Source organism: Polypterus senegalus, chromosome 3 (assembly GCF_016835505.1).
Source record: "Polypterus senegalus isolate Bchr_013 chromosome 3, ASM1683550v1, whole genome shotgun sequence".
NCBI lineage: Eukaryota > Metazoa > Chordata > Cladistia > Polypteriformes > Polypteridae > Polypterus > Polypterus senegalus.
The window spans coordinates 225507201-225525984 of NC_053156.1; the positions used below are offsets into that span (position 1 = coordinate 225507201).

The 18784-nt window shown below is 37.8% G+C and overlaps 1 protein-coding gene across 1 annotated transcript in view; it reads right to left on the reverse strand.

Annotated features, from left to right (window-relative positions):
- The window catches only part of LOC120525928 (mitochondrial carrier homolog 1-like), a 45263-nt gene that overhangs the window by 5487 nt on the left and 20992 nt on the right, over positions 1-18784 (reverse strand). The window contains exons 3-11 of the mRNA XM_039748626.1: positions 13350-13456; positions 8518-8595; positions 8032-8089; positions 7800-7851; positions 7307-7366; positions 6491-6584; positions 6189-6236; positions 5466-5533; positions 4776-4851 (exon numbers count right to left, since the gene is read on the reverse strand). Of these exons, the coding sequence (XP_039604560.1) occupies positions 4776-4851; positions 5466-5533; positions 6189-6236; positions 6491-6584; positions 7307-7366; positions 7800-7851; positions 8032-8089; positions 8518-8595; positions 13350-13456 (641 nt within the window). The remainder of the gene's footprint in view (positions 1-4775; positions 4852-5465; positions 5534-6188; positions 6237-6490; positions 6585-7306; positions 7367-7799; positions 7852-8031; positions 8090-8517; positions 8596-13349; positions 13457-18784) is intronic.

The window sequence follows — 18784 nt, forward strand, 5'->3', positions numbered from 1 at the left end:
ATGGTAAGGCATCTGCATTATTAAGAAATTTTCAATCATAGCAAACAAAAGGGAAGTGACTTGCTCACTAGGTCTCCTCAGCAGAACAGTACTCGTTCAGAATCATATGTGGATTTTCTCAATCAGTGTGTTAACATGTGCTTTAATAACCTGGTTATTCATAGAAACCCAGTTTCTATCGTGCCATGTAAATTCTAATTCCAGTTAGTGGAAACTGGTTAACAGACAAACATTTCTCCACAAGTAACCTGGTTAGTCTATACATGTCCATTACACTCTGTTCGCCTGCTTTCAGCAGGTAAGGGTATAAGTGTCATCAAGATAAATTTCCTAAAGCAAATGCATGAGCAGTCACATTAATCTTTCTTCTGGTTGAAATAATCTGTCAATACTCCAGAAATTGCTAAATCTATGTTGAAGAGCAAACTTTACAATGCTAAGCTCAGCAGCACAATTTCACGAGCAGTGTAGAGGATAACACGTTAACAGTTATGTATATTATATAGTTTGATTACTTTTTAAAGTAAATAATTATATAGTTTGATTACTTTTTAAAGTAAATATTAAGCTAATGTAATACTTTATTTAAGTTAAATACCTTCACTAGTATTATCCCAGCAGCACTGAGTGTATGTCAAAAAGCACACTTATCAGTTCATTACTCCTCTACAGGCCTTGATTGCACAGCCAAACAAAAAGAGTGTGCTGCATGCAATCCGGTAAAAGATGCATATTAATAAAGTGTCAGTTTAGTTTTCATTCAACTATTTGGTAACGTTATGTTGAAACAGTGTGACTGGTTAAAACAGTGGCCAGTGAACATTCTGCAAATCATTGTTAGCTCAGGTTGGACATGTAAAAAAGGGAACAGATGTTATTTACTTCTCAGCACATGAAGGGGTAAATGTATTTATAAACCACAAGAATTTATTATGTTTGGCTGTGTTACAGGTCATTTTCTTGAAGGTTCATATATGAGCTTAAGATTTAATAACAAATGCTGGCAAGTGAAATGTGCAGTTTTTCACACAAAAGAAGGTAATTAAGTTTCTTTCCCGACATTCCTTAGAAGACACAGAGTCATGGTGGCTAATGAGGATGTTTAACTGTTTTTGTGCAGTTTAATGACGTTGGAGTGTTTTGCCAAGGGAGAACTCCATACGCGGACTTGCGAATATAAACATGGGTTTTTATGAAACCAGGTTTCTGCCTTATTCACCTTATCCTGGTGGTGTGTGTACATGTAAACACACTCAAGGTTGGGTTGAGCAGTCCTTACTATATTCTAAATACACTGTGGTGACATAAGAAGCTGAGGAAAGGGCTGGCAACATATCTTACTTATTGTTGGCCTTGTTCTAAACTGTACTGACATTCATAACTTCTTCCAGAATGGTGCCAAAGTGATGCTGAGACACTTTTACAGTACTTTATCACTTTATTAGAAGCCCTTCAATTATGTTACAATAATTGCATGTCTTAATGTTGTTTCTATGCTTATTGCAAACTGAGCTATTACACTAAAACAGGTTTCTGTACCTTTTGTCAGATACCAGCCTCGAACAAGTGGGCAACACAAACTAATGCTGATGTCACATTGTATGACTTCTAGTTCACTTGAAACTTGATGATTGCAGTTGTTGGTCTCATTTCCTGAGCATATCATTTTACACAACAAGGTATGCCTAATGACTTTCCAGCACAGTTTCACATTTCCAAAGTATCTCAAGCTCAGCCCCTTTTCTGACAGCCAATAACAGGATGCCTGACAGAGATGGTGCCCATAAAAAGGCTTTATGGGGATAGCGAATTCAGCCATAAAATCTCTGCCTGTTACTTGCTTTTATTCCATTCTGTTTTGGTACATAAAGCATGCAACATCAAACTGACATGTCTGTTGACTGTTTGTCAGGTCCAAAGCAACCATTTTCCTTATTTCTCATAGCTATATTATACGCGTTGTACTTGTGAGTGAATGCTCGTTGGTAATCAGCTCTCACATACACACAAACCCGTCCCTACAACTTAACACAAAGATCATTTTGTCAGGGCAAATTGCAAATTAGTTATCACAAATCAAACCCGTTTCATTGTCAGGGCATAACGAAGACTAGTTTAACCGAGTTGCTGGGTATGTCAAACTACATAACTGGTCATCAAGTGAGCAGGTCACAAGTGCCTCTGACTCACTAAGATTATGTAAACAAAATCTGCAAATGAAAAATGATTCGGTTGTGTAATGCCTTCAAATGAGCTGCTGTTTAGATTTGCTCTGAAGACCACTTCTGGTTGTCTGGTGTACAGGATCACATGAAACCTTCTAGTATCACTGTCTCAGCTGATATATAAACAGGAACCCCCTGTTCTAATACTCTCCCCTGTGTTGGATGCCAGCAGCTAAGCAAGGTTTGCAAAGTCGTGCAGGATGATGAAATTTGTGCTTGGATCTGTACCTAAACTGAAAGTCATTTTTAATTAATAACACCATGGATTATAATTTGATACTGTATATGGGGTAACAATTATGTCACACAAACCGCGTTGACTGTAATGCACCAAATATAACTTTGCTTAGGTGCAAGTCTTCAGGTCATTAGATTAAAAGTCAGTATTAACCTGATTAAGACATGCAAGTGAGAATTTCACTTTATTTTGTACACATGACTAATAATGAATGTTTAAAATCTATTCTGTTGGATATGACCATATTTATACATACTGTGCCTTCCACTATTATTGGCACTCCTTGTAAAAATTAGTAAGAAGGATTAGAAAAAAAGTCACTGCTGAAGAATTGTCATCTTGCACTGAAAAACTGAGGAACATCTTACTTTTAATTGAAACAAGTTCAATCAAAGTCATCAAGAAATAAATGTTTTTAACAAAAATACATGTGCCGCAATTGTTGGCATCGTTGGAAATGATTGTGAAACAATGTAACTGAAGCATGTTTCCCATTTTTAAATTGGACATTAAGTTGATTGGAGTGTATAGGAACTTTCCAGCAGAAATCTATGACTTACTGATTAACTGGGATACAAATATGAGGAGACACAGAACCAAATTTCCTTAGCCAACCATCATCATGGTAAAGAAAAGAGAACACTCAATCCAAATGAGGGAGAAGTTTGTTGCCCTTCATAACTCAGGGAATAGTTATAAAAAAAACAGTTACTCGCTTGAAAACGCCTATTTCTACAGTTAGGGCAATAATAAAAAAGTCGTCATCAACTGGAACGGTGACAAACTTGACTGGAAGAGGACCCAAGTTTATTTGATCCCCACGTACAGAGAGAAGGATGGTAAGAGAGGCAATAATACCTCCAAGGATCACTGTTGGGGAATTGCAAGAAAAAGTAAATTCCTGAGGTTATCAAGTCTCCAGAACCACCATCAGACAGCATCTCCATACCAAAAGATTATTTGGAAGGTATGTCAGAAAGAAGCCTTTTCTGTCAGTTATCCACAAACGTAAGCACCTGGAGTTTGTAAAACATTACTACAACTTTGACTGAAATTGTTTTCTATGGTCTGATGAAACAAGAATTGAACTTTTTGGCAATAAACATGCAAAGTGGATTTGGTGTAAAAAGCAGGATGGCTATAATGAAAAGAACCTTGTCCAAACTAGGAAATATGGTGGAGGTTCTGTGATGGTGTTGTGCGGCTGTTTTTCCTCCAAAGGCCCTGGAAACACTGTTAGGGTACATTGTATCATGGAGTCCATGAAATATCAGGAGATTTTAAATCAAATGCTGGCTGCCTCCACCAGGAAACTAAAACTGGGTCATTTGATTTTCCAGCAGGATAATGATCCAAATCAGTGCTGCAATGGTTAACCAACCACAAAATCAAAGTTCTGCCATGGCCATCTCAGTCCCCTGACCTGAACCCAATTGAAAACCTGTGGAGTGAGCTGAAGAGGAGAGTACACAGGAGAGGGCCAAGGACCCTGGATGATCTGGAGAGATTATGTAAAGAAGAATGGTCTCAGATGCCATGCTCTGTATTCTCCAACCTTATAAAAGGTTACAAGAGCAGGCTCCTGTCAATCATGGAGAATCCACTGCATCCAAGGATCATCTCCAGACAGAGGAGCAGCTCCACCGAAAGACTGCTGTCACTGTCCTGCTCCACTGACAGGCTGAGGAGATCGACCCCCCCCCAAACTATGAGACTATTCAATTCCACCCTGGGGGGTAAACGTTAACATTATACAAAGTTGTTGTCTGTTTTACCTGCATTTTTATCACTCTTTAATATTGCTTTTGTCAGTATGCTGCTGCTGGAGTATGTGAATTTCCACTTCAGATTAATATATATATAAAGTATCTATCTTTCTATCTATCTATCTAAGAGAACACTCAGTGTTGTTACATTGGCGAATGGAGGTTGCACAAAGTATTAAATGCAGGGGTGCCAACAATTGTGGCACATGTGATTTTGTTAAAAATATTTATTTCTTGATGAGGGCTTTGTTCTTCTTTGAATTAACTTGATTCAATAAAATGTCAGATGTTTCTCAGTTTTTCAGTGCAAGATGACAGTTCTTCAGCAAACAGCGATTTTTTTTTTCTAACCCTTCTTACTAATTTTTACAAGGGGTGCCAATAACAGTGGAAGGCACTATACTAATAACATTTAAAAAGATTAATTTTCTGCCTCAGTAAAGTTTTTATGAGTATACCAGAAAATGCATTTCTATCCCAGAGCAGTTTTCTTTGGTTTAATTTCAAGGTTATCCAATACAAATAATGACAACTTGGTTTTAATACCTTGGCACCAAGATGCCGCCAGCAATGTATCCAGGATTTGAAGACTGGGAAATTAGGAGGATTTCCAGCCACCAACCTGTGAAAAACATAAAGGCAAAAACAATAGCTGGGTAAACTGAGATTCCATTAAGTGTATGGTGTAACTACTCAAATTACTAAAGCAACGTTCTCTAGGCAGTGCCAACGTAAGGACAGTAAAGCAATCTACACTGTAGAGAGGCTTACAGTCACCGGCAACATTTCTAATCAAGTTTGAACAATTAAAGTAATAAAACTACATTTTTTATGTGGAGCTGAAACAGAACTTAGATGGACACATAAGATTATTGTACAGTACATTACTGTTAATGATGTATCCTTTTTGCAATTCTGTACTGTACATAGCTGTGTATGATGTATAAAGTTTCCTTTGACACTTATGCTAAAAAAAAAACCAACTTGTTAGGCATACTCGAGTATCATTCAGTGAAGCATTTTTTTAATTTGATGTACTGTGTTGTAATGTTGTTTGTTCTAATAAGCATACAAATTAGAACTGGACACTGATCATGTCATGTAAATAACACTTTATAAAACCCATAACAGTGTTTGACACATTTAGGAATTTTAATAAAATAAAAAATTGTCTTTTTGTCTTTCAGTTCCTAGGCAGTTCATATACCTTAGATTAGATAAGGCAATGATACTTACCCACAGTTATTAATGGCCATCAGGTCTGTTACCACCAGAAAGGGGTATGTGAGTAGGCTGACAGCCATCTGAAAGGAAAGGCCAAGCAGTGAGTTCACACATATAATAAAAAGTAAACAAGTGCATTAGTTGCACATGCATTTTGTCATTTTGTGCACCTTTTATACTTTGTGGCTTCAAGTGTACATGTCTACTAATCCACTCCTACTGATTGCATTCTATTAGTGTAATCTAGAATCTCTTGCACTTTATGGATGTGTTTTACACCTTTCATTTGAATCTGCACTTTTGAAAAATTAACCACTCTTCTGAATCTTTCTGCTATAATTGTTCACCTTGATTCTAAAGTTCAATAATTCCTTGACCTCATCTCAGTTTTCCCCTTAGCTACCAGCATAAAATATATTTTAGATTAGAATGTATATATCATGCTGTGCGCATTATCAACCCTGTCATATTTATATTATAACTTTGATTCCATTAGCTGAACTCCCCACTTCTCACTGTGTTGCACCATTTTGTGGAACTTTGCCATTCGCTCCACTACATCCTGCAGTGAAGTTTTTTTGCACAATTCATTTAGTCCTTCCTCCAATAGTGGTTAGTTCCTGCCTTTGCATGACACTCTCATGTTAACACCAAAAAGAAAAAAAATCATCCTTTTCCAACCTAACAGAATGTGTGTCTGACATGATATCAAGCATCATTGCTTTAATAACTTACCCCCATTACAAATCTTGTGTAGCTTCTCACTGCTGGTGCATGGGTGAACTGTAAAGATACAATAAATAAGTGTTTTCTTGTAATTTTCTATACTAATCATATGTGGAGTTTGAACAAAGCAGTTAACTGTGGGAGATACCAATAATAAAAGCAACACATGCAGAACTATCAGAGATACAGCTTGAAAACAAAGGAAAGATGTGAATGAAACTTAACGAGGACACTGAAAAACATGAATTATAACCATGGTTTGTATTCGAATAGCAAACTTTACTTCTCCAGGGACAGCTAATTGAACTTACATTGTCATCCACAGCGTAAGTGTTAATTAAGTGGGCCAACAAATTGCAGCACCAAAGGAATATGACCTCTCCCATTAAGTGAGGCACAAGTCCCCTGCAAACAGAATGTGAGATAAACACGTTAACTTATATAACCATCAACCAAAAGATAAAATACTGTACAGCGATATAATATTTCAAGGTTAGAAGAATTAGTTCAATGAACTGCTTTCCTTTTTACTTCTTAAAAACTATACTTAATACTGTGTGACATGCTGAAAACAGCATTCTTTAGTTTTCAGCATAACCCATATTAAATAACTTTATTTTCACCGTCAAGCAATTCGCATTCTGTTTTTCAAGATTGAGCTGATAATACTGGACATCTTCTAAATATGACCTATACATTAGTTTGAGTTTTTTCATTAGTAGAATGATTATATTTTTTATATTTAAAATCTAATTTGGAACAAGTTGTATTTCTTGTGTTTTGTCCAAATGAACTCTATTGTAGGGGGTGGGTGGCTGGTGAAGTGATAAGTAACATGGTTATGTTTAGTTATTTGAAGCATCACCTCATATTTGATTGTTTCAACCATAGAAATCAAATAACTTTAAAAATATTGAGTGGAAAAAATGGCCAAAGGAAAATAAATGACCACATGGGTCCTCTACTGCCTGCATCGTTGTGGTGGAGTGTGGTCTTTTATCTTAGTTTATCTAAGCTTTATTTGTAATAGTGTACAGTACAGCAGGTAGACGTGCATTATATATAAAAAATAGAAATTAGTCATTCACACATAATTTCAAAAGTATCATTAATCTTTTAAAACTTACACAAAAAACCCCATAAGTCCCTCTTCTTTGTAGATTCTCACAATAGAGCCAAACAAGCCACTAATAGAAAAGATAAACCATGAAATAATAAATTCACATCATGTAAATTAAAAACACACAAAACAGGATATATTACACATGATAAAGCAAAACATTAAGACTTAGTATCCTTTTATGTATGCAAGAGAAATATTAAAGACTATATATTTAGTCAATTTAAAAACAATGATGTCACCTGTATTATGTAAGGAACCACAAATCTTTATTTAAATCTGAGTTCATAAAACAATATAAAAATACACCACAAATGCATATTAAATATGTAACTGGTTGATGCACAAAACAGCTTATCCTCCTCAAGTCCCACTAATTATTTACATGGATCAGAAAGTTAAGCAACAACGTTGCTTACAAGCATTTCCTGAAGTAAGAGAGGCTGGCATCAGTAAGTGCAAGTAAAAGACGTGTTTGTTTTTTTTAAGCCTACTCTTACCTGTATTTCACCTCTCTCCCAACAAACTGAGCCATGCAACGTACAGAAATCACTGAAACAAAAGTAAAGACTGTTAAATTCTTAACAAAGGTTAAGCCAGCACGTCTTAATAGAAGGTCTGATAAGACGTAAGGTAAAAAATAACACAAAAATCTATATTTAAATAGACAGGTTAAAAGTGGACAGGACATTTGCAATACCTATAAAAGTAAGTTGACTTTAGGCCACATACCATGGAATGGATGAATCAGAACCCAGGAAACACACTGAACCACCATCTCATGGGAGGTCTGTAGGAAAACAGATGTTTGCTTTTTTTTTCTCTGTCATGTCAGTCTTAGGGACACTTGAACAAAAATATCCCACATACATAGCCTTTACAAAGCTCACTGGCTTTTCAAAATTGTCCTAGTTGAGAATGATTGTAGGTTTCTACTATTAAAGTCATTATGCAATGTCAATTCAACTTATTTCAGTTAGTCGCATATATGTGCTCACTCTTCCATGTAGGAGGAGGTCAGCAAGTGTGTTGAACATTTAGAGCCATTTGTCATTAATCTGCATTTCTCAACACATTCCCTACTAAAGCCAAAAGGCTTGACTTGCTCCATCTCTCCATCTGTGTTCTCTCTATCCTATTAGTGACAAAGGGCTCACTGTAGTAAGCTTTATGACCAAGATATTTTCACACCAGCATTATTTAATATCTGCACTTTACCTCAGTGACAACTTTGTTAAGAGTAGTTTTGATGTCATCTTTATTGGACACATGTTCCATGTCACTCAGTGGAATGGCCTGCAGAAGAGGAAAAAATAACAAGTCAGTCATTACACAGAATAAATAATACTTCCTAGCAATTAAACACAATGTCTTACCATATAAAACATGGGCTTTTTAGAGGCCAATAATCTAAATGTGATTGTCCCTACTACTTTCTTAGTGTTGTTTTAATTGTCCGCTAGCTTTAAACAGAAACTGCTAGAATTCACATAACTAAAAGGATGCGCTCCAAAATGGCGTTAAAGGACTTTCTACTGTTCTTCAGCAACAAGTATGTTCTCTATGATTTGTTTCAGAACTTCTGTTAATGTTTAAGATATTTTTATCTTAAGTTTATGCCTTACTTTTGGTTTTGCAACTTCTAATGTAAAAAATGATTAATTTACTCATTCAGATTATATTACAACTAATGGAACCAATTCTTCTTTCTCTTTATATGTTGCCTTTAGGAGATTGATTCAAAAGTGGAATATTAACCATCCTTCATTTGTTGATGACACTCAGCTGTCATGATAAATCCTTGCACTTCTTTGTTGTATAAGGCAACCACATTTTCCCATGATGTAACTACCAATATCAATGACGTGTCACTCATCTTAACATGTAAATCCCGGCTCATTATTTTAGCAGAGCATACATTTGTGAGGGCTGCTGTAAATAGTTGTTTAATACTACTGGTTTTAATGGATTAAATTATTGTAATTTTGCTGCCATCACTAATCATTTTTTTTCCCCTCAACATCCATGATAGCACATGCTCTGACTTGGAGCTGATGTGACACCCATATTTAGTATTTTTGGTGCATTTTAATTTCTTTACTATATTTGCACTTATTCTATAACGTGTTGGACTTTTAAGTGGAGGGTGCTTAATAATAAATGTGACTAAATGTGCCTAACAAAGCAGTCAGTTTTCTTCCCAGTTGTTTTGCAGTGCAGAAAGTGATCAACAAGGTGACCATGAGCACAGCTTGTGCAACAGTAAAAAGCTTGTCATTTCCTGCTAGGGTGTGGGAGAGGGAAGTTGGTTTTCATAGATAGCTTTAACTGAAAAATTGCCTTGTTCACTTTTTTTATGGATATAAAAATGTGTATCTTCCTGGCTTACATTTATTTACATGACAGCTAGGAATCCATCATATGTTTTCATCATGGTCACAAAAATATAGGCATACCGTGTAGCACTAGAAAGCAAGGAATATTTACTTTTCTAGATAGCTTGAAATAAAACCCCATCTTCAGTAGTGTTAAAGATTTAAATATACTCACCAGACTATAAGATTACAAGCCACACAGGTTTAAAAAATTCCTGAGGCAGAGCTCTCTAAGAAAATGTTTTTTCTTTACATTGTACACATCAGGTATACTAGCATATCTCTACTTTTTTTTTATTATTTATTTATTAATTTTATTACAATCAATACATAGCAATCAATTTTTTACAAAAAAAAGAATTATGTTAAGAACAGATCGATCCCCACCCTGAGAGAGAGAGCAAGCCAAACGGTGTAAAATTTAAGGCTTGCAAAAATACCTAAATTAATAAATTCTCTGTGCTTTATAAACTTATTTTAAAATATTACTGATTAGATCCTGCCATGTTTTGAAAAACGTCTGTACAGATCCTCTAACCGAGTATTTGATTTTTTCCAATTTCAAATAATATAACACATCAGTTTCCCACTGACTTAAAGAGGAGAGTTTGGATTCTTCCAGTTTATCAGACTAAGTCTGCGTGCCAAAAGTGTAGTGAATGCAATCACAATTTGTTTGTCCTTCTCCACTTTAAGACCCTCTGGAAGAACCCCAAACACAGCTGTTAATGGGTTAGGAGGGATTGTGAGTCCAAGGCTGTCTGAGAGGTAATTAAAAATTTTTGTCCAGAATAATGTTAATTTGGTGCAGGCCCAGAACATGTGACCCAGTGAGGCTGGGGCTTGGTAGCAACGCTCGCAGGTTGGATCATGCCCTGGAAACATTTTGAGAGTTTTAGTCGAGACAGATGTGCTCGATATATAATTTTGAGTTGTATAATTGTATGCTTTGCGCATATGGAGCTCGAGTGAATTCTCTGCATTGCTACTTTCCACTCCTTTTCTGATATATTAATTGAGAGGTCATTTTCCCAGTGTCCTCTTGGATCTTTGAAAGGAAGGGATTGTAAAATGATTTTATATATTGTAGAGATGGAGTCTAATTCCTTGAAATTGAGCAATATTTTTCCAGCGTGATGATGAGGAAAATCTGGAAGGTTCTGTTTAACAAAGTTCCTGATTTGAAGATAGTGAAAGAAATTTGTAGCTGGAATGTTAAATTTGGAATGTAATTGTTCATAGGATGCAAAGACGTTGTCTATATAAAGATCTCTAAGCAAGTTAATTCCAAATTTTTTCCAGATATTAAAAACTGCATATGTTTGTGAAGGTTGAAAGAGGTGGTTCTCTTGCAGGGTGCCACAGAAAGAAGCTTCTCCGCCTTAAAATGCTTTCTACATTGGTTCCAGATTCTAAGTGAGTGGAGCACAATTGGGTTATTAGTGTATTGCCGATAACGTGTGTTTATTGGAGCACAGAGCAAGGAATACAAAGAAGTACTGCAGGATTTTACTTCTATTGCGGTCCATGCCTGTGTATGTTCTTCTATTTGTGTCCAGGTTCTTATCGACTGTATATTTGCGCCCAGTAATAAAACTGGAAGTTAGGTAGAGCCATGCCGCCTTCTGCCTTTTGTCTTTGTAGGGTCGCTCTTTTGATGCGTGGATGTTTTGAATTCCAAATAAATGAGGTTATTGTTGAATCTAATTGCTTAAAGAACGATTTATTAATGTATATTGGGATGTTTTGAAATAAAAAAAGGAGCTTAGGAAGAATATTCATCTTAACAGTGTTAATTCTTCCAGCTAGTGTGAGATGAAGGGTTGACCATCTATGCAAGTCTTGTTTAATTTTTTCCATGCAGACGACGAAATTTTGTTGATATAGAGCTTTATGTTTACTTGTGATGTTTACCCCTAGGTATTTAAACTGTTCTGCAATGATAAAAGGTAGGGTGTCTAATCTAATATTATATGCTTGAGAATTCACGGAAAGAGTACACTTTTATTCAGATTAATTCTGAGACCAGAGAGCTTTTGAAATTCTGTGAGTGCTGCTAAGACTGCAGGCACAGAATTTTCTGGGTCCGATATATACAGTACCATGTCATCTGCATATAATGAGATTTTCTGTTCCAGTCCTTCTCTGCTAATCCCCTTTATCTGATCAGTATTTCGACAATGTATTGCCAGTGGTTCAATGGCAATTGCAAACAGCAGCGGTGACAAAGGGCATCCTTGTCTTGTGCCACGTTCTAGTTTAAAGTAGTCTGAGCAAATGTTATTGATGCAAACTGAAGCTTCTGGGTTAGTATACAGTAATTTAATCCATGCACAAATGTTCGGGCCAAACCCAAACTTCTCCAATATAGTAAAAAGGTATTTCCATTCAATCATGTCGAATGCTTTTTCTGCATCCAATGATAATAATATTTCTGGGGTGTTTGATTTAGTTGGTGAGTATATTACATTAAACAGGCGTCGAAGATTTGAAGATAAGTGTCGGCCCCTAATAAATCCAGTTTGGTCTTGTGATATTACCGAGGGAGCACTTTCTCCATCCTTCTAGCTATGATTTTAGAGAGTATTTTAACGTCGTTATTCAGAAGTGAAATTGGTCTGTATGATGCACATTGTAATAAGTCCTTATTTTGTTTTGGAAAGACAGTGATTAATGCTTGGCGAAAGGTTTGTGGAAGAAATTGGTTATCTCTGGCTTCTGTAAAGCATATCTCTACTTTTGACGAGTGTTTTCAGAAATATCTGAGGAACTATTAGAATTAAATATTAAATTTAGTTTTTGAAGAAGAGTCCTTCTATATAAAAGCGGTCGGGACTGTCCTTCCGTCCCGTGAGTGCTACACAGGCGTGGAGTTTCACACACGCCCTGTCTATTTTGCAATGCACGATGGGATTTGTAGTTTCGTTTTTCCAGGTAAAAGATGATTTTCTACTCCAGACTGTGCGATATCTTCTTCTTCTTTCTTACTATATAAAAGCAGTCGGGATTGTCCTTCCGTCCGGTGAGTGGAAAGCTTAGCGGTATTCCCCTTATCACAGACTTACTACTTGCAGCTTGCGGTATGAAGCGACATGATATGAGCAGAGTTCTGGTGCTCCCATCATTCCCTTGCTTTTGTGCGCGATGCGCTGGAAAAATAGACAAAATTATGTCTCTGGAAATAATTAATGTTGATGGAGTACAAATGCCTCACCGCGTAGTAAATATCAGGGGGGTTCAAAAGGGCGACCTCAATATAGAAAAAAAGATTAAATTTCATCACAAAAATAACAGAAACTACGAGTATTAAAGTAATACCGCTCAAATGCAATATAACCAAATTAATAATACCGCTCAAATGCAATATAACCAAATTAATGAGTTTGTATAAAATATCAAATTCTAAATATTGAATTGCCTTAAGAAGTGGTCAACTTAAAAGTCCGCCTTAAAAGGCGGGTCAGCCTAGTACTTTTATATAATACGTGCATATTCATAGGATACTATAATACTTAGTGTGATCTTAAACAAATCCAAATGGCCCTATCACTGTGGTTTGCATGTCCCATATGTTCTTTTTACTTTTCAACATTTAGAACACAGTTAATAAACAAATGTCCAGCTTTCTTTAACTTTCAACTTCATGAGATTCCCAACAACTTAATTTGCAGTTACCTGTCTGGCTCTGCTGCGCACCACTGTGGAAATGGCACTGGATACGAGCCGGGGCGTCAGGCCTCGGAATAGGCCTTTTTTTCCATCTACCTTGATAATGTACCGGGCTGGTGAGACAGAAGAAAAAAAAACAATTATATATATTTATTTAATTAATTTATATATATATATATATATATACACACTGTATTATATATACATATATACATATATATACACACACATACATACATATATATATACACATATATATGTGTGTGTGTATGTGTATATATATGTATGTATATATATATATGTATGTGTATGTGTATATATATATGTATGTATGTGTGTGTATATATATGTATATATGTATATATAATACAGTGTGTATATATATATATATATATATATCGTAATCACGTGAACTGACTGTCTACTCGGTACGTAGAAAACAAGGAAGAGCTCCAAAAAGCGCTGAAGAAAACATGCATTATACAATTGAGAAGGCAGCGAAACAATAAGAAGCGACCGAGTCACACATACAACCATATTCATGAGTACAGCTACTTCGGAAGCAAAGCACGGTGTAAACCTAAAGTTTAAATTAAGTTCATAGACAGGCTGCCGCTGGCGTTTGTCATGCCCACGGCTAATGCAGGATACAAGTTTAATGAGAGGACGCAGGATATAAACGAGAGTTGTGATCACTTTGTAACTAAGTTAAAATTACTGGTGAAGGGCTGTGCTTATGCAAATTCCGAGAGACTGTCTTTGTGGTGGGATTGACAGTTAAGGCGGGTGGGAGAGTCACATCATCATCTCCCCTCCCATTTACCTCATTTCGCTGTGAGCTGAGCTCTGCAGCTAACGCAGTCTTGAGGAACCAACAACCATCTCTGCAGCAATCCACCAATCAGGCCTGTATGGTAAAGTGGCCAGATGGAAGCCACTCCTTAGTAAAAGGCACATGGCAGCCTGCCTGGAGTTTGGCACATGAAAGACTCTTAGACCATGAGAAACAAAATTCTCTGGTCTGATGAGACAAACATTGAACTCTTTGGTGTGAATGCCAGGCGTCATGTTTGGAGGAAACCAGGCACCGCTCATCACCAGGCCAATGCCATCCCTACAGTGAAGCATGGTGGTGGCATCATCATGCTATGGGGATGTTTTTCAGCGGCAGGAACTGGGAGACTAGTCAGGATAAAGGGAAAGATGACTGCAGCAATGTACAGAGACATCCTAGATGAAAACCTGCTCCACAGCGCTCTTGACCTCAGGCTGGGGCGACGGTTCATCTTTCAGCAGGACAACGACCCTAAGCTCACAGCCTAGCCAAAGGAGTGGCTTCAGGACAACTCTGTGAATGTCCTTGAGTGGCCCAGCCAAAGCCCAGACTTAATTCCGATTGAACATCTCTGGAGTGATCTTAAAATGGCTGTACACCAACGTTTCCCATCCAACCTGATGAAGCTTGAGAGGTGCTGCAAAGAGGAATGGGCGAAACTGGCCAAGGTTAGGTGTGCCAAGCTTGTGGCATCATATTCAAAAAGACTTGAGGCTGTAATTGCTGCCAAAGGTGCATCGACAAGGTATTGAGCAAAGGCTGTGAATACTTATGTATATGTGATTTCTCTGTTTTTTATTTTTAATAAATTTGCAAAAACCTCAAGTAAACTTTTTTCACGTTGTCATTATGGGGTGTTGTGTGTAGAATTCTGAGGAAAAAAATGAATTTAATCCATTTTGGAATAAGGCTGTAACATAACAAAATGTGGAAAACGTGATGCGCTGTGAATACTTTCCGAATGGATTTATATCCTGCTCCTCAGATCATGCTTGCTCAAAAATCATATCACAGTTTTACACCAAGATCTTCCTGGGCATCATGGTGGAGTGATCAATACTGGGATCTCAGACTACTTAGAAACAGAAAACTGGATGTACATCAGTGTAGTTTGTGTGTTTATATGGAAACAATTGAATTTCAGATTTTATTAAATATAGAGAATTTCCATTTTTCATGCTGCTGTAGCATTGGAGTAGAATCACAACATGAAGGAAGGTTCCACATAAATGTATTTTTATTTGAAAGAGATAGCTATTTTCATGGGATTTTTACATATGCATTATTTTCAACTTTTAAATTAAAACTTTTGTGAAAACAATATTTGTCCTTTATTTCCTACTAGCAGAATACCCGCGCTTCGCAGCGGAGAAGTAGTGTGTTAAAGAAGTAATGAAAAAGAAAAGGAAACATTTTAATAATAACGTAATATGATTGACAATGTAATTGTGTTGTCATTGTCATGAGTGTTGCTGGCATATATATATATATATATATATACCTGTATACATATACATATATGCACACACACATAAACATATATATATATATATATATACTGCTCAAAAGAATTAAAGGAACACTTTTTAATCAGAGTATAGCATAAAGTCAATGAAACTTATGGGATATTAATCTGGTCAGTTAAGTAGCAGAGGGGGTTGTTAATCAGTTTCAGCTGCTGTGGTGTTAATGAAATTAACAACAGATGCACAAGAGGGGCAACAATGAGATGACCCCCAAAACAGGAATGGTTTAACAGGTGGAGGCCACTGACATTTTTCCCTCCTCATCTTTTCTGACTGTTTCTTCACTAGTTTTGCATTTGGCTACAGTCAGTGTCACTACTGGTAGCATGAGGCGATACCTGGACCCTACAGAGGTTGCACAGGTAGTCCAACTTCTCCAGGATGGCACATCAATACGTGTCATTGCCAGAAGGTTTGCTATGTCTCCCTGCACAGTCTCAAGGGCATGGAGGAGATTCTAGGAGACAAGCAGTTACTCTAGGAGAGCTGGAGAGGGCCATAGAAAGTCCATAACCCATCAGCAGGACCAGTATCTGCTCCTTTGGGCAAGGAGGAACAGCATGAGCACTGCCAGAGCCCTACAAAATGACCTCCAGCAGGCCACTGGTGTGAATGTCTCTGACCAAACAACCAGAAAGACTTCATGAGGGTGACCCAAGGGCCCCATGTCCTCTAATGGGCCCTGAGCTCACTGCCCAGCAGCATGCAGCTCGATTGGCATTCGCCATAGAATACCAGAATTGGCAGATGCACCACTGGTGCCCTGTGCTTTTACAGATGAGAGCAGGTTCACCCTGAGCACGTGACAGAAGTGAAAGGGTCTGGAGAAGCCATGGAGAACATTATGCTGCCTGTAACATCATTCAGCATGAGCAGTTTGGTGGTGGGTTAATGATTGTCTGGGGAGGCATATCCATGGAGGGTCACACAGACCGCTACAGGCTTGATAAAGGCACCTTGGCTGCTATTAGGTATCAGGATGAAATCCTTGGACCCATTGTCAGACCCTATGCTGGTACAGTGGCTCCTGGTGCACGACAATTCCTGGCCTCATGTGGTGAGAGTATGCAGGCAGTTCCTGGAGGATGAAGGAATTGATACCATTGACTGGCCACCACACTTTCCTGACCTAAATCCAATAGAACACCTCTGGGACATTATGTTTTGGTCCATCCAATGCCACCAGGTTGCACCTCAGACTGTCCAGGAGCTCAGTGATGCCCTGGTCCAGATCTGGGAGGAGATCCCCCCACAACACCATCTGTCATCTCATTAGAAGCATGCACCAATGTTGTCAGGCATGTATACAAGAACACAGGGGCCATACAAAGTGCTGCGTACAATTTTGTTGCTGCAATTAAATTTTGGCAAAATGGACTAGCCTGCCACATAATTTTTTCACTCTGATTTTTGGGGCGTCTTTGAATTCAGGGCTCTGTAGGTTGATCATTTTTATTTCCATCAAAAGATGTGGCATCCTTTCGTTCCTAACACATTACCCAGTCTATATCCAGAAGGATTTCTTTTTCCCCATTGAGATCTGATGTGTTTTCAAAGTGTTCCTTTAATTTTTTTGAGCAGTTTATATATACACACACATACATATACATACATACATACACACACACACACACACACACATATATATATATATATATATATATATATATATATATATATATATACACATACATATACACATATTCATAAAGCTTGAATTGGTGATCTGTTTTTCTGTGTTAACCTCATATTTTTTCATACTTCTTCTCAAACCAAGGGGGTGCGAGGGTAAAATGAATCAGGAACCGCTGATCAATGTAATCGGTGTACCAGGAAATCATGCATTGACAAAAGTTCCCCTTTGCTTGTAATGCAAAGTGTGATTAAATGCATTATTTTTAACGCGTTATGGAGCACATGCATCGAAGCTTCTCAGCTGTGCTTGTGCTAAGAAAAGGAAACATTTTAAAAATAACGTAACACGATTGTCAATGTAACCTTTTGTAAGTAGTGCCTGGAGGATTCAGTATGGATAAACTCTAGAGACAGTGTGTGTATTAACTTGTGGATTTTTCTGTGAGTATTTGGTGGCAGTGTGACGAATTTGCTTCCGAAGACGGCGTTAGCCGCGGAGCGCAGCTCAGAGCAAAATGAGGTGAATGGGAGGGGAGAGGATGACGTCACTCCTCCGCCCGCCTTAACTGTCAATCCCCCCACAAACATAGTCTTTCAGAATTTGCATAAGCACAGCCTTTGACCAGCAATTTGAACTTAGTTAGAAAGTGATCAAAACTGTCGTTTATACCCTGCGTCCTCTCATTAAACTTGTATCCCGCATTAGCCGTGGGCATGACAAACGCCAGCGGCAGCCTGTCTATGAACTTAATTTAAAGTTTAGGTTTACACCGTGCTTTGTTTCCGAAGTAGCAGCAGGCATGAATATGCTTGTACAGCATGTGTCACTCGCTCGCTTCTTATTGTTTCGCTGCCTTCTCAATTGTATAATGCATGTTTTCTTCAGCGCTTTTTGGAGCTCTTCCTGGTTTTCTACGTAATGTGTTGACAGTCAGTTCACGTGATTACGTGGAGGCGTGATGATGTCACACGAAACTCCGCCCCCCACGGCCATCGAGCTCAACTCCATTACATTATATGGAGAAAAATAGCTTCCAGTTTTGACCATCACGTGTAGAATTTTGAAATGAAACCTGCCCAACTTTTGTAAGTAAGCTGTAAGGAATGAGCCTGCCAAATTTCAGCCTTCTACCTACACGGGAAGTTGGAGAATTAGTGATGAGTCAGTCAGTGAGTCAGTGAGTGAGTGTGTCAGTGAGGGTTTTGCCTTTTATTAGTATAGATCCCGAGCGTGGTTAAATCTCTTTCTCGTGGGATGAATAACGCTGCTCGCGTTGTGAAGGGGGGCAGATGCGTTCGGTTCAGCTGCTGTCTTGCTGCTGCTGCTGCTGGCGAGCTGCGCCCTCTGCTTGTCATGCTTTGCGTCATTTATTTAAAAGCCTGTATAGCAGCTGTCCTTTTGCCACTTCTCGTCTTTGCCGCTAGCGTTCAAAAGGGTGGGGTGG